General features: G+C 29.8%; 1 protein-coding gene across 8 annotated transcripts in view; it reads left to right on the top strand.

Annotated features, from left to right (window-relative positions):
* The window catches only part of LOC127733236 (dedicator of cytokinesis protein 1-like), an 81903-nt gene that overhangs the window by 6209 nt on the left and 52641 nt on the right, over positions 1-23053 (top strand). For 5 of the 8 annotated variants that reach the window (XM_052242543.1, XM_052242540.1, XM_052242539.1 and 2 more), the window contains exons 2-21: positions 367-450; positions 2643-2739; positions 4321-4426; positions 5449-5538; positions 6208-6263; positions 6792-6879; positions 8147-8182; positions 8347-8379; positions 10042-10190; positions 10852-10933; positions 11250-11313; positions 11948-12019; positions 13411-13486; positions 13879-13999; positions 14883-14964; positions 18880-19004; positions 19734-19832; positions 20624-20699; positions 20950-21056; positions 22512-22526. In XM_052242543.1, coding sequence (XP_052098503.1) covers positions 367-450; positions 2643-2739; positions 4321-4426; positions 5449-5538; positions 6208-6263; positions 6792-6879; positions 8147-8182; positions 8347-8379; positions 10042-10190; positions 10852-10933; positions 11250-11313; positions 11948-12019; positions 13411-13486; positions 13879-13999; positions 14883-14964; positions 18880-19004; positions 19734-19832; positions 20624-20699; positions 20950-21056; positions 22512-22526 — 1658 coding nt within the window. The remainder of the gene's footprint in view (positions 1-366; positions 451-2642; positions 2740-4320; positions 4427-5448; positions 5539-6207; positions 6264-6791; positions 6880-8146; positions 8183-8346; positions 8380-10041; positions 10191-10851; positions 10934-11249; positions 11314-11947; positions 12020-13410; positions 13487-13878; positions 14000-14882; positions 14965-18879; positions 19005-19733; positions 19833-20623; positions 20700-20949; positions 21057-22511; positions 22527-23053) is intronic. The other 3 variants (XM_052242545.1, XM_052242542.1, XM_052242544.1) reach the window with 2 other exon arrangements.

Below are 23053 nucleotides of genomic sequence, written 5' to 3'. Positions count from 1 at the left end.
GCATTTATACTAATTTCTAATATCTATTTGCTCAAACTACCAGGGACAGCGCTGGGCTTTGCCAATGTCGCAAATTTGCGATTTTTATTTCATCTGGCAACAAAATACGGCTGCTGGCGATATTTCTGGTGCCAACATTTTCCTATGTCAAATTTTCATTTCTTGACTGTAACGATATCATTATTACTTATTAGTTACTACCATTTGCTTTATATGAAAACTGCATATACATGTATGTACATTTCAGACTACTATATAAAACAATTAAGAGTCCATGAATAATCAGTTTATGTCGATGTTTTGCAAATATTAGTTATTCATATATCATGTATATTGTACTTTCAAATTTATTTTACTTTTTTTCAGCTGTATGCAATTTTAAGGTTGATAGAGTAGGATTTTTAAAGTTATTTATTGGAGATGTGGTACTCATCTATGAAGAAGGGGATGGTATGTTTACTTTTAAAGTCCTGTTACTGGTTATTTGCATAAGCTATACATTGCAACTGGTCAGTGGAATATAAATTATATCTAAACCTAATTTAAAATTGATTTGAATGAAAGTAATATCAGGTGAAATAGCTTGTATCTTGTGAACTAACCTATGATTTACTTGACATCCAACTGATACTGAAAACATTTTCATATGAATAAAAGTAGATATGGGATATACGTCAATGAGACAGCAACACAAGGACACAAAAAGATGAATAGACATATAAAGATTCATTTTTGGTTTTGGAAATAGACAAGTTTCTGTTCAATGTCAAGCTCTATATCACCAAACTCTAGAAATGTTAATACATTTAACAAAGACTATCAAATATTTTCCATTATGTCTATTTTGTGTATTTTTCCTTTGATCTTTTTTTTGTGATAATTTTTCATATCATGCTACTAGCTTGAGATAGAAAATTATTGACAGAAACTGAGGGTACATGTGACGTTGTCAATGTAAACATCAAAAACAGCAAAATAGCTATAAACAGATTATCAATGGTCTTCAAACTCAAGGATGTTTCTCAGCCACATCTCATCTCAGGGCTATGGCCCTTCGATGAGATTGTAGTTGAGAAACACCCTCTCGTTTGAAAAACCATCAATAATCTATAATTATCACCAAATTACCTAAATTACATCATAAAGACAAAACTAAAAAAATCTGCTAATGAAGTTTTACATCATTTATGTTTTAAGTCTATTTTTACATTTTTTGTTCACGTAGAAAATACTATAAATCTTTTATGTTACATTCCTTTATTTGGGTTTTTGGAAAATGTAAATTAAGTTTGTAATAACTTTAATGAAGATATTGAAAAAATGCCTGTCTTAAGCCATTATTTAGTGTCAAATGTACGATACTTAAAGTTTATAGACGTGTATGATGAACATTTATAAACATCACTAAGTATTATATAATATGGTACTTAAGAATTGAGGATGTTAAATCTGATAATACTTTAAACCAATATCATTCCTACTTCCTATTGTTTAAGTTGATTGCAATTTCTTGAAATTGGACCACAGCTGAATAATGAGCTTAGGATATGTAGTCAACATATGTTGAAGAAATACATCTAGTTTGTCACAGAAACCATAAATTTGGTGATTTTAAGCTAAAGATCTGTTATTTTATCAAACCATTTAATTTCATTTAAATTTTACATTATACATATATATTTAAAAGAGTGTTTTATTTAGTCATACAGATTGTGAAAAAATTCAGAAGTTAATCACTTTGGTTTCTATGTGTCAATATTTTCCTTTTTTCCATCAGCAATACAAAGCAGAGGAAATATAGAAATGCTAGGTCTGTCTGTCTGTTTGCACATCCTTCTTATAAACACTTGGATCCTTACAGTTCTTCATGGATTTTGGTTAAATTTATGTTAGAGTATTAAATCAGCAATATCAAAAGTGGACAAAAAAAACTTTTGGGATGTATGTCCCTTTAAAATATGAATTATGTAAAATAATGCCTTGTAGGTCTCTGAGCCGTACAATTATTCACAAGGTTTGATCCGATTTATATGATGGGTCTTTTTTTAGTTATGGTTTTTATTTAGAAATTAAATTGCCTTGTTAGCATTCCCATCTGACAATTATTAAAGAAATATATGATACAATTTATATAAAACCTTTAAATTAACACTACATTGTGCATGTATTTTTATTAAGTTGGAAAAACCAGTGAGGATCACAAATTTTTTTATAGGAGTTAACACATTTAAAAATTTCGTGATTGGGCACTAGTTATCCAGAGAATTATAAATTATTTGAAATTTTTCTAATAGTTGAATTGGTGGTTTTAATGCTCAAGATGCCTAACTAGTCATTGACTCAACATGCTTGGCATTGTATTTGAAAATAGAAGTTAAGAGAAATGTAATGAAAGAAAAGAAAAAAGTACCAAGATTCTTATATTGAAAATCATTCCATGAAATTAGGAAGGTGTATTGGCTCTACAATATTTATTAACCAAACACAGTACAAAGTGTTATTCTGGTAAATATTGTTATGGTGTAAGGATTAGCGAAAGTTTGATTATTTTTATTTGCTATTATACATAAGAAATAAGATGAATCTATTGAGAATTTGTTTACTCTGTCAGTGTTAAAAATATATGTATATCTATATTTCAGACTGGTACAGAGGTCAACTTTCGAAAGACAAAACTAAGAAGGGAATCTTTCCCAAGAAATTTGTTCGTCTAAAAGAAATAGGCATAAATAAAACAGGGTAAGGTACCAGTTTAAAAAGATAAAGGGTAACTATTTATTGTTAGCTGAAAAATTCAGCAAATTAGGCAGACATAAAGGATAACTTTCCAGAAAACATGCTTAATTTTTTATTACAGCGATAAAGAAACAATGTGCAAAACTATATTGCATATTGACAAGATTTTATTTGAAAAATATAGATTATCTCCCTTTGAGATCTTAGCAAAAGTGTATTTAGGAGATGACTGTTTTGTATTTTAAGCTTGGCCTACCAATAGAGACAGGTAAACTGATGTTTGCAACAGTTTAACCAAGTTTTATGTAAGCCAAGCCTAACATATAATACAAGTATCTCTTTTCTAATGCAAAATAGACAAAACCTTCCATTTCAATCATCATTTGATATAAAAATCTGTGATCCTTGATTAGAAATTTCCATCAAATATTTTTCTGATCTTTGGCACCTAAAATGTCTGCTGTCATTGGTATGCGTTCAGTGTCAAAAGTACACACAAGACTTTTTATGGCTTTGCATATGCTTCCAAGATTGAATAAAAAGGAGATTTATTTTCTAGTAAGAAATGTGACTATTTTGTTTATTTGCAAGTAAAGTGCCGTTCAAATTTGGGTCAAACACAAACTGTACACAGCCGGACAATAACTTATTACATATTTTAGTTCCATTAAGTAAGATGACAAACACATATTCATTCAACAAAATTTAAATTTCAATGACATTCACATTTTATTCAACTTTTTGTTTAAGTTCACTTCCATGCATGTATACTTTCACTTTCTATTTATACTCACCATGGTTACATTGGGACGTAATTTATGCATACCTGATTTTGTACTTCAGATGCAATTTTCTGTATTGTTTTTATCCTGATGATGGTGCCCTAGGCACCGAAACATGTAGATCAATAAATTTTCTGCAGCAGTCCCTAAAGTGTTGTTGTTATAAGACTTTCTACATTGTATGTGCTTTATCATAACGACCCTGCATACCCAAGGTATCCACTTTTGGGACTCTACCGTACTACAGATTCATCAGGCGTTGGTTCACTTTTCGTTTGTATTTTGTATATTATTGAAGAATGCACATATGAATGAATTCCAGATTTCAAAATAGTAGCATCTTTCAAAATAGCATCATCAAATGTGACAAATATTTAATTACAATCCAAATTCAGACCTGTATCAAGCTTGAATATTGTGTCCATTTTTCCCCAACTGTTCAGGGTTGTACCTCTGTGGTCGTATCCAGCTGCGCTTGGCAAAGCAGTTTATTTGAAGTTACAGACAGGGAGATTGAGAATTTAAGGTTGGTTGTAATCCAATCAGATCCATCTATACAAAAAAATGCATTAGAATTGTTATTCTAGAAAAAAAGGATCATAACAAATTAGTAAAAAGACAGACCAAAGTATGGAATAATTATTAAGATAACATCTTGGCTATTGATTGAAGATCCTTTTCTAAAAATAAGGTTGTTTTATTTAGTTAAAAATATGTTCATACGAGTATTGATGTATGTTTGGACACAGATAAGAAATTTGTAGAAAGGGTAATGATAGTGTACTTTTCTCTCTTTACTTAGTTCCCTAGATTTATCAGGAAGGATTACAACATTAGAGCTACCACTTATTCAAGAGATTACAACTGTACTTCGAGAATGGCACAACATATGGAAACAGCTTTTTGTGGTAATTACTACGTTTCATTCAGTTTTCTGATTATGATACTAGATTTGGATTGAGACAAGATTGTCTGAAACAATATTGTTTGATACATTTTACTAAATGACATTTTACATGCAAATTGAGGTCACAAATCATAATTATGCATATGAACCAATATGAAAGTTTGATTAGAGGAGAGGAAATGGTTGAAATCAAAATTTTCTCTTGATCTTCTCTAATACAAATATCTTCATGTAACAAAAATTTTCAATACCCCCGCTCTAAGTCTTGGGGCTATATTGCATTTACCTTGTCTGTCCATCTGTCTGTTCCTTCAAGAAATATTTCCATCACACTTTTCTCAGGTACTACTTAACAGAATGACTATTTGGTCAGCAGTTTGAATGTGATGACTTGTTCATATGAGCACTTTACAGATCAGTCAGACACCAACATCCTGTTTGTTGATACATTTGATTTTTCATTATGTTGAAATGAAGTTAAAATTTGTCCTCGAACAATTATCCAGTTTAGTACTAATGAACAGAATGACTTTATGCTTTTAATTTGGTCAACAGCTTTACAGTGATGAGTTTTAATGTGTGTGCATCTTGCAGATCTGTCAGATACCTACTTTATATTTTCTGATACTGGGAAATTTTATGCATATTCAGGACACACGTAATGTAGAATGTTGAATAACAATTTGTCTTTGTAACTTTCAAATTTAGTCAAATAAAACTTATTTTGATTCTTCTAGTGAATATAAATGTGATTTTATGAATGAAGGTGAAGGGTATATGTCATTGAGACAGAACCCAGACAAAAATACATGAATCAAAGGGGAAGGGTATATGTCTATGATTCAGCAACCTATCAAAACAAATAAACAAAAGACATCAAGAGGGCAACATTATATAATCTTCAAAAAAAACCAACAGGTGTCTATGCAATATATCAAGCAATAGAGTCGAAAAAATAAATTAAACAGAAACTGTTACAGTTGGTTGTTTAACAGATTACAACTGTATTTTTGATATTTTTAGGAGAGAAGACCAGAACTAATGGCTGTTCAAGACATGATGCAAGAACTAATAGATCAGAGGAGAAAAATTATGTCTCGAAAACTTACAGCGGTAACCATTTTTTAAATAATTTTTTTTGTATAAACAGTTTATTTCTTATGAGAGATGTTCCATGAATTTTGGAAATACCAAAAAGGAACTTGTTTAAGTAAATTGAAGCAGACATATTTTCAAACCAGCAATTAAAGTTCAATTGAAATAATCTGTGTAATGTACACTTTTTTTGTGATGAGAAATTTGAAATGCATTTGAGGTTATGGGTAATATTTTACATGAGAAAAGTGTATTTTAGTGGCTAGGATTGATGCAGGAGTTATATATTCTTTGGCCTGTACATCCATCCAATCCAATGTCATCTAAATTTTATAGTTCTGTTTAGAAATAAGGTTGAAATTAAGGTTGATGGTAGATTGATCAAAATTTGTTAATGTGTTATCAACATGAAAATTCATTCATAAATACATTAAGATGTAAACTACACATAATATCCATCTTAACGGATTGTCTTACATCAATTTCATAATGCACTGCTCATAGTTTAGATATATATACCGGTATATATATATGGTAGTTATGAGTAGAAGTGTATTTTAAAAAGTATGTAAAGATTATTTTGGTTGTCATATTCAAATTGAAACATGACTGTTGATATGGCACATAGTACAGTGTCCATTAGTCAGATGTATAACTTATAAAGTGCAATACAATTTGGTTTTTCAGGAAGAACTGAGAGACATTCAGCAGAGAATTGCAACAAAAATAGATTTAGGAAATGCGTAAGTTTTTATAGGCTTAGAAGAAATGTTTTCAATTAACTGACCAACCTTATGATTTTAAGACTTACTCATTTAAAAATAAATTTCCCATCATGACCTTTTAAAACTGTGTTCTGCACAAAACATTATGAGAGTTTCCACAAAATAGTTATCAACAACTGAAATACATTTGGAAAGACATTCTTCTAATTATTTCATAGAGTATGAATCAATATTATATCAACGCAATTTATATGATGCTTGAATTTAAATAAGACAAATTTGTTAGGATTTTTTTTCCTTATGATTTGAATGATTGCCTCCACCATTTTCAGGTTTCATGGGTATAAGCGAACCACAAATTTAAATTTTCAATGATATAATTTTTTGAATATAGGTTTGTCTGCAAACATTGACAAAACCATGTGTTCAAATATCCATGAAAATACAATCTTCTCTCTAACCACGAAAATTGGTACAGTAATAATAAAAATACTCCAGTACTAAATAAAAGTAATTTTCTAATCTTTGCTTTTATTACTTTATCAGGTTGCTAGGATTAGACTTGGTTGTTAGAGATGAACTTGGTAGTGTTCTGGATCCAGATATAACAAGTACAATACAGTTGTTTAGACAGGTAGGATGCTCTCTGGTACAGGAACACATTTTATGAGAATTGAAATTTACTTAAGTCTGATGATTTCATAACTAGAATCATCAAAACTATTGCATTTGAATAGATGTTATATTTTTGATACATTAAGAATATTGTGTTTTTTTTTATTCTGATATTTGGATAACCTGAATAAGTTAAATTTTTTGAGATAAAGAATGCTAAGCATGATCTAAAATTTCGTTCAGTTACAACATTTTGAATAAGCCACATGAAAATGATAAATTTACATTAAAGAAAATATTCCTTTTCTTATGTTGATGAATTTATTTAAATACTTTTGACCAACAGTAGAGTTGCCTATTATTGCTTACATCCACTTCATTTGAACTTTGTTGGATAGTTGTCTCATTGACAATCATACCACATCTCCTTATTTTTATATAGTTCTAGTTAGAGGTGGTAATTGGTTTACCACATACTCATGTTCCGAATTTGATTTCGGTAAAAAACGTACATATGAAAATAAGAAGATGTGGTACGATTGCCAATGAGACAACTCTCAACAAGAGACCAAATGACACAGAAATTAACAACTATAGGTCAACGTACGGCCTTCAACAATGAGCAAAGCCCATACCACATAGTCAGCTATAAAAGGCCTGAAATGCCAAATATAAAACAATTCAAATGAGAAAAGTAACGGCCTAATTTATGTACAAAATAATGAACAAAAAATAAATATGTAACACAGCAACAAACAACAAACCACTGAATTACAGACTCCTGACTTGGGCCAGGCACATACAGAATGTTGCGGGGTTTAACTAGATTGAAGGCGCCAACCCTCCCCTAACCTGGGACAGTGGTGTAACAGTACAACATAAGAACAAACAATAAAAATCAGTTGAAACAGGCTTAACTCATCAGATCGATACAAATAGAAATACATCTAACAAAAACACAGAGTGGACGTGGACGGGTACTTGTACATCCAAACAACAAAAAGACACTAAGTACAGATCTGAGAATACTTGTAGTTACTGACAGCTAGTTCAAAGCCAATAACAACTAATAAAAAAAATCATGCATCTAAGACTAAATTATCAATCAGTACACATCCAACATCCAATGGATTTAGTGTGAAGACGTCTTAAACAGTCAGAGAAAAATATGACATGTATAGAATAAATACAATGTAAAACCTATGAGTGTTACTGTTTAGTAAACATCAGATTGTGATTTTTAATACAAATATTCACAAGTGCTAATATTGTCTTTTGTATTTCAGCATGAAGAAGCCTCAGAAAGAATAAAGTCAGAACAGGTTTGATATTTTTTGATTAATTAAAATATTATTAAAAGCTATATAAAAGAAAATATATAGGTTTATAATAGCTATCTACATGAATAAATGTATAAGAGGATAAGCTGACACTTCTATTCAAATATTTGTACATCACTATAACTTAGAAATATTTGATATTGTAGGACCGTGGTATTAAGGACAGGCAAAGAGAAAAAGTATTTATATATTTAATTATACAGTTGACTCCACTTAATCGCATACCGCTTAATAGCATAATTCGGTTAATTGCATAATTTTCTCCTGCACAAAACCATTTCCCATTCATCTAATGTTAAATTGTCTGGTTATATGCATAGCCTTACAAGTGGCCTTTCGGTTAATTGCATAGAAAATAATCACTAGCTAGATATGCTTAGTTAAAACTGACGAGATTTTGACTGGTAACGGCAATTTTGTAAGAATATTTTCTTGAATGCACCATTATTTTCGTTATTATTTCATATTTACTTTTGTGTTATTTAAATAAAGTTTTAAAACAGTTTCTTCGTGTTAAATGGTGGAATTTGATTTTAAAATAAGCCTCGATGTGTACACTGGTAAAGTTTCCCATGTTCTATTTTAAGCCTCTAGGGTCATAAAATTCTCAAACAGGTAATTGTTATAAAAAGGTGTTAATTATTGATTGGATTTCAAACATTGTCCATAGCACTAGATTACATTTGGGGTGAATTATAAAAACAATAACGCCTGCCAATTATCCAATGTTATCCAATGTGTACTCTCGTATTTAGGCTTGGGGTGATCTGCATTTATGCTAAATATTACAGGGCATTTATATATGGTTGAAGAATTTTATATGTCAATCATTTATTTTTATTATTTTTTTAAAAGAACATTTACTTCTGATTATTATATTTTCTCACGTTCAACACTCGTGTCCAGCAAATTACCCGTACAGGGCCCCATTACTTCTTTGCATATACGAAACTAGCGATGTTAAAGAAACAGTGTTACATCACTGTGCAAGTGGTAAATACTGCATATCAAAGGCAGTTCATTACACATCTATTGTTAAAATGATTATAAACTGTGTAGTATTGTTAAATAGTTTATTTTAATCAAAGCGTAACAATGTACATTGTACATACGGGTCATAGAAACAAATCAATTTTTAGAACAATTTGTTTTATTTTCGTATCCCAGGTAATGGAAACATCGGTACACAAATAAACTAAAACAAAATGTGTTTATAAACTTTATTGAAAGAATACGAATAAAATAACATGTATGACACTAGACATATAACTTTTATTAGAATAAATCAACATTCCATATGTTGTAAGTGGAATTTAAGGACGTTCATCTTTCTTCAGGGATTTCCTTTACTGATCTGTTCTAATCAATGTTATTTGACTCCCTAATTTGGCATTTCGGATATAAGCATACTCCGTTTTATTGCATAATTTTGTATGACAAATAGGCTATGCAAATAACCGGCATCGACTGTACATGGTTAATTGTGTTGAAGATTTGATACAAGATATATATTGATCATAACAGTTTTATGTATGAGACCAAATGAAAAACTGAAAAACAAGCAGATATAGTTATCGAGGGGGGGGGGGGGGGGGGGGGAGAATGTTTTGTTTTATAATTATAATTGGGTTATACATTAACATTTGAGAGTTTTAGACATCAGAAATTAAGAGAAAAGCTAGATACATGATAAGTTTACTGGTAAGAATATCATCTTTAAATATCATCTTTTTCTGTTTAATATTATTTTCTTCTTCCAAGTCAAGTAAAATTTAAGGTAATGATATTCAAAGTTGTAAAGATATTTTCAAATTTCTTTATCCTTTTGTTGTGTTTTGCAGATTGACAAAACTAAAGATGAATTAACTAGTATGAATTGGCCGCAGACATTTAACATTTATGTAATGTTAAGGAACTTTGTTTGCCGAATAGGTGAAGATGCTGATTTGTTGATGAGTCTTTATGATGCCAAGCTGGGGAAATTTATCAGGTTCGTAAAATCTTCATATCAAGGTTTTTTGCAATTCAGCCTCAATTCCTTCTTTAATAGCCTTTGTGGAGCAACAGTGAACTTAGTGCTTTTCTTCGGTCATTAAGCACATTGATATTATACTGTTTTCCATAATTTAATTTGTGGTGCTAACGGAAATATTGTAATTTAATCATGGGAATGAAAAAGAAAAAAGGAAATGATAATACTATATGTGTATTCAACATTTATGTAATATGTAATTTTCATATTGATGCATTTTTGGCCAAAAATTGAATTCCTTTGAGAATCATTTGTGAAAGGTATATTTTCTTAAGTGAGATTCTCAAAGAATTCCAGTTATTTTTATAAGGGCAAAAGTTAGGGTTGTTCTATTTAAACATACATTCATAAGCATGATATGGTGGAAATTGCATTTGAAATAAGATAGATATTTCAATGTTAATTTAAATATTAAATGACATTTTCTCACTGATCTTTTTCTGTTTCTGAACTCGAAAGGTTATATCAGAGAGTTAACCAGAATAAACTGGTTAGAAATTGTAGCAGTAATATAAATAACGCAAAATAAAATTGCCATTAGAAAGTACAAATGTTGCTGAATGCACTATGACAGTAATAAAAATACATCCTTTAACTATATTTAATGTTTTAATTACAGTGAAAATTATGTAGTAAAATGGGGTAAAGAAGGCGTGCCAAAAGATATAGACAACCTGAATAACTTTAAAGTTGTCTTTACTGTAAGTTAAGAATTGATTAGCTGATTAAATATTTGAACATGGTACAATATTTGTTTTGAAAATTTTTCATTTAATCATATATATATTCATATTAGAGATAGGTAAAAATTACTTGATATGATCAAAAGCTAGAAATAGGAAATGATAATTTTATTTTTCCTTTTCAAAGAGAAAATCATTTAACATCTGGAAAACTGTCTTCAAATGAGATTATTCATTTATCTGATTGAAAACTGTCTTTTCAAATGAAATTATTGATTTATCTGATTGAAAACTAGATTTACATCACTATAACTTGAAATATTTGATATTTTAGGACCTTGGTATTAAGGACAGGCAAAGAGAAAAAGTATTCCTAGTCATCCAAGTGGTTAGAGTTGGTATGTTAGTTTTCAAATCATACATTGAGAAGTAGTAAAGATTGATAATTAATTTAATGACCCCAAAACAGTTAGGTTTACTGTTAACTGGGTGAAAACACTTTGAAAAATCTAATTCTACTTGTATTTTCAGTTATTAAAATGGTTGTAAGTTGCAAATGTAGCTTTTAAGAAAAAATCAAAATTATTAACATGCACTTTAGTGAATGAAGGAGAGTAAACGATCTTTCTTTGTTGATTTATTGAATGATTTATTCATTATGTGCAGCTGCAAATTTTAGATCGCTTGTATAAGCAAAAGATTAACATGTAACTGTTTGATGAATTTATGCTAATTTGTACTTTATCGACACGCTTAGTTGAATATTGAATCAGATATAGTTACAAAAGTAATAGTTGTAATGAAGACATACCACCCTATTGGACATATCATTCTATTTTAGATTTGAGCCAACTGGTCTGTTCTCTTCCTCCTAATTGTTGCTTGCCAAGTTAAAATGCAATAAAAAACAATTTTGTAGCCTTGGATTTGAGCTGGCCAGAAATCAAACCCTTAATAATTGAACTTTTTGATGGGTGGTTTAATTTTAATTTTGTAGCCTCATAAACACACTATGATTAATGCTTCTTGCAGGTGTAATGGATTCAAATGATGTCCATGATAAGAAACAGACCAAATGCTTAAGACGTCCATTTGGTGTGGCAGGTAAGTTCTATTTCTGATTCCAGACATTAGGAAATAAATGGTTTTAATAAAGGCGATCCATTATTGCATTTTATTTGCCAAGTTTCTAGGAAAAGTTGAAATATGCAGTTTTTTGTTGAAGTTTCATATTTGAATAGTTGAATTATGCAGTTTTTGTTGAAGACTCATGTGTAAATGATTATTATGCTGCAACTCACTGATTATGGGTAACTTAATTGTTTTTACCCAGAAAAGCCAAAATAATGTCTCATCGTTCGTTAAATTTCCAATGTTTTTGATATTTTTAGCTAATCACAATGTTTTTGTGTACGCTTTTGAAAATACCAGAGAATCATTCAGATTTAGAAATTTTGAAAATTAAAAACAGTTTTTGTGAGAATTGTAAATTTTGATAATAATGATTTATAATCCACATGATTTAATATTCACTTTTGCTTGTGTTGTTATATAATGTAAAGGATAAGATTTGATAGATATCATATTGTCTCCTAGACAATAACAACATATTAGTTGTTATTTCATTTATTTTTTATGTTTGTTTTTTAACATCTTATTTATTTGAAGATTTTTTTCTTCAAATAATCGATCAAAGATATTTTTTAATAAAACTTTTAACAATATCATGAAATTCATTACATGACGTCACAAAGTATATCGGTTTTTAAATATTCTAAAAATAACCGTGCAATATGCTTTTTGCTATGCAATATGCTTTTTGCTATCCGCCGTTTTCTGTCTACCTTCGAAAATATAGTTTAACATGTGACTATCCCTGAACGAATCAAATTAGTTAAAATATACGAATTAATAATATACAATTATAGCCTTGGTATGAGGTCGATACAAAGATATATTGACCTGAAATAAGTATATTGACTGAGGACGAAGTCCGAGGTCGATATACTTCTTTGGTTCGATATATCCTGTATTGACCTCATACATAGGCTATAATTGTTATATTATTAATTTCCGACCATATTTGTATGAAAATCGTCATTTGATTTTGTTGGAAATTTATAGATATCATATTGTCTCCTAGACAATAACAACATATTAGTTGTTATTTCATTTATTTTTTATGTTTGTTTTTTAACATCTTATTTATTTGAAGATTTTTTTTTCTTCAAATAATCGATCAAAGATATTTTTTGATAATACTTTTAACAATATCATGAAATTCATTACATGACGTCACAAAGTATATCGGTTTTTAAATATTCTAAAAATAACCGTGCAATATGCTTTTTGCTATGCAATATGCTTTTTGCTATCCGCCGTTTTCTGTCTACCTTCGAAAATATAGTTTAACATGTGACTATCCCTGAACGAATCAAATTAGTTAAAATATACGAATTTATAATTTTATAAAATATTGATTTGTACATTTTTAGCCACAGAAATAACAGACATATTACAAGGTTTGAAAGAAGTTAATGAAGATATGCAAGTGTTTATTCCATTCCAGCAGTAAGTAATATTGCAAATATCTTAACTGCTCTTTAGAAAAAGATTGAAAGCTGATTGAAGCAAACAGGATATAGCCAAAATTGTCTGAAATAAGAACATTTATTACTTTAAAAGCTATAGAATTCATGATGTATTTGTGAAATGGATATTATATACAGATTAGAAGTTTTTTTTTCTGAAATCAAAACAGTTGACAATCGCTTTCAGATCATTACTAAAAAAAAAAAAACTTGCATATGTTGAAAGTCATACAGTTTTTCTCTCTTACCTTGAATCAATAAATTATGTTCAATAAAGTGTTGCATTCAAATATTAAAAAATGTATATGGCTATTTGCCTTTATCTATATAGATTATATCTCAATATCAACTTTTCTTTATCTTGTTGTTTAGACCAAGTGGAGAAGAATTCATGGAATCTTTAATAAAGAAAGTTGTCTCAGCTAAAGAAATCAACCACAAAGGTCAAGGACTTTGGGTTTCACTGAAAATCATGATGGGAGACCTCAAACAGGTATGCAGTTGTTATTTCAAATTTATTGAAGTTTACACTCTTTGCTTAATACTGCTTGGGGGTAAAAATAATACAAGATATGAATATAAGTCACATTTTAAACATGTGTCGGAACCTCTTTTCACAGATGATACTTGTAATTATAATCTTCATGTGGATATAAGCAATATAAGTGATGAAAAATGTGACTCAAAATGAATACTCCAATAGAAATAAAAAGATGATTTAAGGATAAAATACTGAATTCCATATTCATGGAAATGGTAATGTGATCAACAGAACGATGGTAAGGTTTTATTTTTACTTTCACTTAAGTTAATTTTTACCTCATCAAATTTAATTTGCATGTTTAGTCATAATTATGACATATTATATCTTTGATTTTTTTCCCTTATTGCTAAATGTATAGAAGAGGACACATTTTATTTGTAAAAGTCTTAAGTAGAATGATTTTTATGCACATTTTTTCTTTCCAAACTCAGTTTGGAATTCTCTAGCATTTTAGACAGTCTTGGATTTTAATTACTGCATTAAAATTCCAATATAAGAATTAAGTTTAAAAAAAAGATAGTTTGCTTTTAGACAATTCAATACAACTGACTGTTTTCACTGATTCATTTGAATGAATAAAAAGACCTGCTAAGCTTAGGAAATATATGAAATGAAAGGGATATTAAAATTAGAAAATTATACTGACAGACAGACAGATTGAAGCATTTATTGAGGTCATAACATTTTATTAATGCCATTCCATGTGCAATGTACACCAGTTAAATTATTGTTAATATATTGGTCATATGACTGAAAATAATTGTAACCAGGTGTGAATTAGGAGAATATGTTACCGAATATGGTGGAAAGTATTTTTTCTGTCTTATTTCAGGCAAGAGAAGAACATCCACATTTAGTCACCATGGCAACTGCAGTATCTAGAAAGATGGGTTTCCCGGAGGTTATCATGCCAGGTTAGTTTTCTTTAAGTGACAGAAGTTACAAAAGACAAAAACTAGAAATTCATATAATGATATTGATTTACACATATTCTGTTAATTTTGGTAAACGAAAGCCATATTTTATGTACTTAAAATATGTTAAATTAAATATCATTTTCAATAAAAATGGAATTTTTTCTCCCAAATGCAGAAATTATTTAGATTTTTTTTTTCTTCAAAAGTTGAAGCATATTAAGAAGGGAATCTATATAAAATCTGAATTTTTAGAAAACATGATTTTTTCAGCACTTGGTAGTGTATTGGTTAGAAAAAATCGTAGATTTAGCATCCAAGGTAATCATATCGAGATATATCTTTGGGAAATAAATGTTACTGAAGTCAAAATTAATGTTGACTAATCAATAAGTTTTTTTTAGGTCAATATATAAACTAATAACCATTGATACTGTCAAGATGCTCATATTTACAGACGATCAAATTACATAAGCATTGCAGATCACATGACAATTTTACTTCAGCCATTAAAAAAGTTAATGGCTGAAGTAAAACTAATTTCAAGCATATAGAAGGAGTTTTATATTATTTGATAGTTACTTCAAAGAATAGCTGCAAGTGAATCAGTTTTGATTAGTACATATTTTAAATAATATTATTTTATATTAAACTATAATCCTTTATTTATTGCTTGCCATGGAACAGTGGTAGGTAAGGGGAAATAACTGTTGGCTTTACATGTTTTCACTTTTATTTGATTAATTTTACTGACTTTTAAGTGTGGATCTCAGAATCTCATTTCTTTTAGAAAGTGAAAAATATTTAAAATGTTGTTTTTACTAAACAGGAAAAAATTTCATCATTTGTAATTTTTTTCTCTTTCCAGTGTGATATTTAACCTTATAATAGAAAACAGTGGATTCAGGTTTACATTACTTGTTTCTTATAAGAAAGTTTAGCAGACACGCTTTTTATACGACTGCAAAAAATTTTTGCGGTCGTATATTGGTATGGCGTTGTCCGGCGTCGTCCGAAGACACATTGGTTTTCGCACTCTTACTTTAGTTTAAGGGAATGGATCTCTATGAAATTTTACCATAAGGTTCAATACCACAAAAGGAAGGTGGGGATTGATTTTGGGGGTTATGGTACCAACAGTTAAGGAATTAGGGGCCAAAAAGGGGCCAAAAATAAGCATTTTTGTAACTTCCAGACATAACATGTGTGTTAGTGTATGGATCTCTCTGACATTGTTCCACAAGGTTCCATATCACACAGGGAATGCTGGGATTGATTATGGGGGTAATTGCCTCAAAATAGTAGGAATTATGGGCAAAAAAAGGGGCAAAAAACAAGCATTTTTCGAGTTTCATGACAATAACTTGTGTGTAAGTGTATGGATCTTTCTGAAATTTTACTAAAAGGTTCCATATCACAAAGGGAAAGCTGGAATTGAGTTTGGGGGTAATTGCCCAAAACGTTTAGGAATAAGGGGCCAAAAAGGGGCCGAAAATAAGCATTTTTCTAGTTTCCAGACAATAACTTGTGTTCAAGTGTATGGATCTCTCTGAAATTTTACCACAAGGTTCCATATCACACAGGGAATGCTGGGATTGATTTTGGGGGTAATTGCCTCAAAATATTAGGAATTAGGGGCCAAAAAAGGGGCAAAAAACAAGCATTTTTCTAGTTTCATGATAATAACTTGTGTGTAAGTGTATGGATCTTTGTGAAATTGTTCTACAAGGTTCCATATCACAAAGGGAAAGCTGGAATTGAGTTTGGGGGTAATTGCCCAAAATGTTTAGGAATAAGGGGCCAAAAAGGGGCCAAAAATAAGCATTTTTCTAGTTTCCAGACAATAACTTGTGTTCAAGTGTATGCATCTCTCTGAAATTGTACTGCAAGGTACCATACCACAAAGGGAAGGCTGGGATTGAGTTTGGGGGTGATGAATCATAAGGGGTTCAAAAAAATTGGGGGGGGGGGGGGGGATTTTTTTTTTTTCCTTTTTTTTTTCTTTTAAAATTTTCCATTTTAAGTTGGTTATTTCTGTTTTATATTTAAAAGCAAATAATAATGATATGGTAGGAGATACACACCAAACAGGATGTGTAAATTATTATATAATAAGTATTGTGCAATAGCAAGAAATTTTCAATTGCACAGAATTGCACAATAGCAAGAAATCTTCAATTGCACAGTATTGCGCAATAGCAAGAAATCTTCAATTGCACAGTATTGTGCAATAGCAAGAAATATCCAATAGCACAATATTGCACAATAGCAAGAAATTGTCAATTGTACAGTATTGCGCAATTGCAAGAAATATTCAATTGCACAGTATTGTGCAAAAGAAGATACTTCATATAAGTTGCTTATTTCTTGACCAATTTCAATGGGGTTTTATTCTTGAATTCTTGGGGTTCTTTAATATGCTGATTCTAACCGTGTATTAAGTTTTTGGATTTTGGGCCCCGTTTTTAAATTGGTCCACATTGAGGTCCAAAGGGTCCAAAATTAAACTTTGTTTGATTTCATCAAAAATTGAATTATTGGGGTTCTTTGATATGCCGAATCTAACTGTGTATTTAGATTCTTAATTTTTGGTTCCGTTTTCAAATTGGTCTACATTAAGGTCCAAAGGGTCCAAAATTAAACTTAGTTTGATTTTAACAAAAATTGAATTCTTAGGGTTCTTTGATATGCTGAATCTAAACATGTATTTAGATTTTTGATTATGGGCCCAGTTTTCAAGTTGGTCCAAATCGGGGTCCAAAATTAAACTTTGTTTGATTTCAACAAAAATTGAATATATGGGGTTCTTTGATATGCTGAATCTAACCATGTATTTAGATTTTTGATTTTTGGGCCCCATTATCAACTTTGTCCACATTGAGGTCAAAAGGGTCCAAAATTAAACTTTGTTTGATTTCATCAAAAATTGAATTCTTGGGTTTTTTTGATATGCTGAATCTAACCATGTATTTAGATTTTGGATATTGGACCATAATAGGTGAATGTCCAATTTAGAATTTTTAAGTTCTTAGACCACATTCATTCTGTGTCAGAAACCTGTGCTGTGTCAAATATTTAATCACAACCAAAATTCAGAGCTGTATCAAGCTTGAATGTTGTGTCCATACTTGCCCCAACTGGTCAGGGTTTCGATCTCTGCAGTCGTATCAAGCTGCGCACTGCGGAGCATTTTATTCCTTTTTTTTTTTTACCTTTATTTGGAATTAATTTGAGATTTTGAGTTCTGTATAATATACACCACTACATGTAGTTATTTTAAAATTATCACTATTTTGAAGGCTTTTATCATTTTGAAGACATTTAAAAAAACATGCTCACATTTGTCTTGCTTGCTTTTGCTCTTTTTATTTTATAAGTTCAGTAGTGGTATTTCATTACTTTTAAAAAAAAAACCCAAAAAAACGATTATCTCTGATTGAAGTTAGTTGCAAGTACAAAAAAATGTATTGCACATTTATTACTACATGTGATTTTTTTTTATCAATTTGGCCACAGCTATAGTATTCATTACTAGCTGACTTTAAATGTGGAAAAGATAATTACTCATAGCAATGATAGTTTAAATTATATTATATAAATAAGGCTTAATATTTCAAATTTTATAATATAGTATTCATTTACATTAGGAAATATATCGGAATATATAGAGTGGCGAACGTTACCAAAGGGATGATCAAACTCATAATTCAAAAAGGAACTCAGAATGCCATGGCAAGGGCTACTATTTATGTATACAATATAAACAGTATTCAAGCAAATCATTCTTATAGTAGTTTATGTAGTATCCTTCAGAATGGAGAATTTTGGATGAATTCTTGATGTCAACCTTCCATGTATCATTTACTATACCTATGAAAACCTGATAGTAGCAAAGATTATGTTAAACTTTTACAGGAGATGTTAGGAATGATATTTATGTAACTATCAAACAAGGAGAGTTTACCAGAGGTTCTAAAACAGCAGACAAAAATGTTGAAGTGACTGTGTTAGTGTGCAATAAACAAGGAGAACCATTAAAGGTTTGTTTTCATTATCATATAAGTAGAAAATTTTGTTTTTGCTTTTCAAGAAAAAAAGTCGGGCGTAAAAAAATCTTCATTTCATCTTTATTAATAAGATTAATAAGATGTAAGCTTAATCATATCCTTTCTAAATTTGTAGAAACCCACTTTTTTGTTTACAGTAATAACTTTTTCAGTGTTTGATCATCCACTTTTAATAAGCTGTTTGCTTTTGGTTTTCTATTTTTTTTGCACTCATTCCGAAACTGAAATTCATAATGATCTTTGAAGTTATAAAAAATGTTTAAAAAGACAGAAAGAAAGAAAAATAAAGCCATGTAGAACTGTAGACAATTATATGTTTTACTTAACTCCAGGATCAGATTTTGGATACTTAATCATACTACTTGAAGTATGACTAGTTGCAATAAGAGAGCAGAAAAGGCACAAAGAAGGGGATCTATTGTGTCAATTATATGAAGGCACCTGATAAGTTACAAATACTGTGGATTCATTTATTTTTGTGGGTACTGATTTTCATGGATTGAGGAAAATTTGTGTTTTTGTGGATATTTGATTTCATGATTTTGACAAAGGCTGCATACAACCTGTTAGAAGATTTGTATTTCATTGAAGATTTGAATTTGTGATTTACCTATACCTCTGAAATCTACAAATAATGGTATCTCACGAACAATAATAGTTATTAAGTTTCATGATGTTATCAGTTTTTTTTGTATCTTTCAGGATGTTATCAGTTATGGCTGTGGAAATGATATGACAAATGAGTACAGATCATTGGTGTTCTATCATGAAGATAAACCTAAATGGTTTGAAACTATCAAGGTAATAACACAATTGGGTACAGATCATTGGTGTTCTATCATGAAGATAAACCTAAATGGTTTGAAACTATCAAGGTAATAACACAAACAGGTACAGATCATTGGTGTTCTATCATGAAGATAAACCTAAATGGTTTGAAACTATCAAGGTAATAACACGAACAGGTACAGATCATTGGTGTTCTATCATGAAGATAAACCTAAATGGTTTGAAACTATCAAGGTAATAACACAAACCGGTACAGATCATTGGTGTTCTATCATGAAGATAAACTGAAATGGTTTGAAACTATTAAGGTAATAATACAAACAGGTACAGATCATTGGTGTTCTATCATGACGATAAACTGAAATGGTTTGAAACTATTATGGTAATGACATATTTGTCAATATGCTTTGCATTATCCTTATTTAATACTAGGAGCATGGTTTTCAGAATGCTGCCAAGTTTTCAATTTCTCAGACACATGATTGAAATACTTTAAAATCAGAAATTATTGTTAGGTTCTCATTTATGCAAATAACACAACTGGGTTAGTATTGTAATAATAAGAATTTGCATCCTGATATTTGATATATATATATCTGTATGCATCTTTGCACCAATTGTAAGCTTGATTTTACTCCTTTTAGTTGCGCTTACTTGTCTGAGTACCAGAAAGTCCTACTAAAGAGTAGGTAACCTGTCAAAAACTATATACTCCGGAGTCAAAAGTCTGTAATATGAAAATAGTCTATTAGAGAAGCACCACACAAGAGATAATTTAACATTTATGTACCTTTATATTGTAGATTGCCATATCAACAGAGGAGGAGTTTAAAGGTCTTCATCTGAAGTTTTTATTTAAGCACAGATCTTCCAGTGAAAGTAAGATTTGTTTTGGTATAAGATATTCCATTATTTTAATAAGAGTTGATTAGAATTTAAAATAAAAAAGATATATATTGAGACAAAAAGTTAGGTAGATGGATAGAGTTTCTAGATTTTGTACAGACATCTCAATAAAAGTAGGCCATATAACTCCATATCAGACATTAAAAGAGTTATTTTATGAAAATTTGTATCAAATGTTTAACAGTATGTAAATTGGCAAATAACTTATTTATGAAATATTTAGGCAAAGATAGATCTGAGAGGCCATTTGCCATGTCATTCATAAAACTGCTGAACCAGAAAAATGGTACAACATTGAACGATACTGATCATAATCTACTAGTTTATAAGGTAAGAAAACAAGAGGTACATTGAGGAGAAGTGAGATTGGCAAGGTCTTATAAGGTTGAGAAATGGGGGTAAGTCATGTGGTCTCTTTTTGTTAGATGCTAATTAAGGAATGGGGATAATTCTTTTAACATAAAGTTGATGATTAGGTCAACATTGGATTGGCTAGTTGATTCTGTAATGTTGCAATAATAGTTAGTAAAACATTTTCTGGCTAAGTTCTGCAATTGCAAACTGCGACAGAAAGCTATATTGATGCAGTATTCAGTGTTAGACCTACAAACAAAAATTTCTCTCTATGTCTAAAAATCACTGGTATTATGTTCTCTGTTAAAATACTATGTTGCAACTGACTCCTAGCAACACCCTCTGTTTTAAGTTGCATTTATTTCTTCAACATTTCTTTCTTCTATTTTGAGTACAAAATTAACAAGCAGTTCAACTTGATATAAAAAGTGTGCATGACCAAAAATCAAAGAAGGTTAAATTGTATTGTAAAACTAATGTTATGTATGGAGTACTCATTTCCATAAATATTGTGGTTTTGTTAACACTTTAGTCAGTCAGGTAATATGAAACAGATAAATATTTATTTGGTCTGAAATCACAAAATTTTTAGTAAGATAAATTTTATAAGTATTTATACTAGAATCCATCATCAAAAAGATTTTTTAACAGAATGTTTAAAAAATGTGTTTATCATGTTTTCTGTGGTATGTATTGCTTTAATATAAAAAAAATTAAAAATTACATTTTGATTAAATGTTGAAGAAATAAAGTTACATGGCGATACACATATTATTTTCTTAGCTTTGGCTTTATATCTGTATATCTAATGTGCAGTTATATTTTTATGAAAATGACATAGTATCTTGTAATTTTCAAAATAAAGAAAAATGCACACTGATGGATATTTTTCAGAAAAATAAATTTCATCCAAATTTGGTGTGCTTTTTAAAGCAAGAGTTTCCAATAATGTATTTTTCAGTATGTTGATATTTACAAATTTCAAAATTTTGAACTAACTATAATTCTGTTATCCAGTAGTATAAAAAATAATAAATCTGTGAGAATTCTTATTACAAGACCTTGGTTATTAAATTCTATGTTATTGTTTCAGGAAAAAGTTGAAAAGTATCCTCCTTTAGATAAAAATGAATGGTATATACCTTAAAATTTGGATTTCATGTTTTTATTAAAAACATTTTTCTGAAAACAGATGATGCCAAGTGAAATTGACTTCAGAGTACTGCATATAACAAGGCATCAAAAAATCGTCAAAGCCAACCTACCAATGATGAACAAATTTTGATTTCTAAAAACGACTTTTGTATATCTATTTTTGTAAAGAACAATACAATATAGATACACAACATAGAATTTAATTTCTTTGGCCTAACATTATGTAGACAGGCTACAAATTAAGGATGCATGTGAAATGTTCCATCTTTGTTTCAGAATAAAAATGACGGGGTAAATACTGACATTGTGTTTGTGGTGCTTTATTGTCACGCTAATTAATCCTTGCTTATTTAATAGACTATCATGCTTGCCTTTTTCCGTTCATTTCAGTTTACAGTTTAGTTTTATTTTTATATTTACAGCGACTTGATTTCAAGTGTTGCTGTCCACCTATTGCAGTACATTCAAAATTCGAGCTAAATTACAATTTAGTTCATCAAATCAAACTGTTCAACTGATCAGAAATTTTAACCAACTGCCGTAGGAGAACCACAGTAAAGTCACCATGACTGGTTCAATGAAACAGATTGCAAATTGGTCAGAATTTTGAATGAACTGTAATAGGTAGACAGCAACACTTACAATCAAGTCAAAGTAACAAGTTTTGTTAAGGATTATTTTTTAAATTTCCAATCATGTGGTGCAAGTTCATGCTTTCATTTTCATGTTTTACAGGTTTGTTCATGGATTGGTAATTTTTTACTGGGTTTAGGATCAATAGTTTGTTTCATTTCAGTTTGTTTATTAGTTTGGGTTGG

The sequence above is a fragment of the Mytilus californianus genome, unplaced genomic scaffold (genome assembly GCF_021869535.1).
Source record: "Mytilus californianus isolate M0D057914Y unplaced genomic scaffold, xbMytCali1.0.p SCAF_3, whole genome shotgun sequence".
Classification (NCBI taxonomy): Eukaryota; Metazoa; Mollusca; class Bivalvia; order Mytilida; family Mytilidae; genus Mytilus; species Mytilus californianus.
The sequence above is the reverse complement of the archived record's forward strand: the minus strand, read 5'-3'. Positions and strand labels throughout refer to the sequence as shown.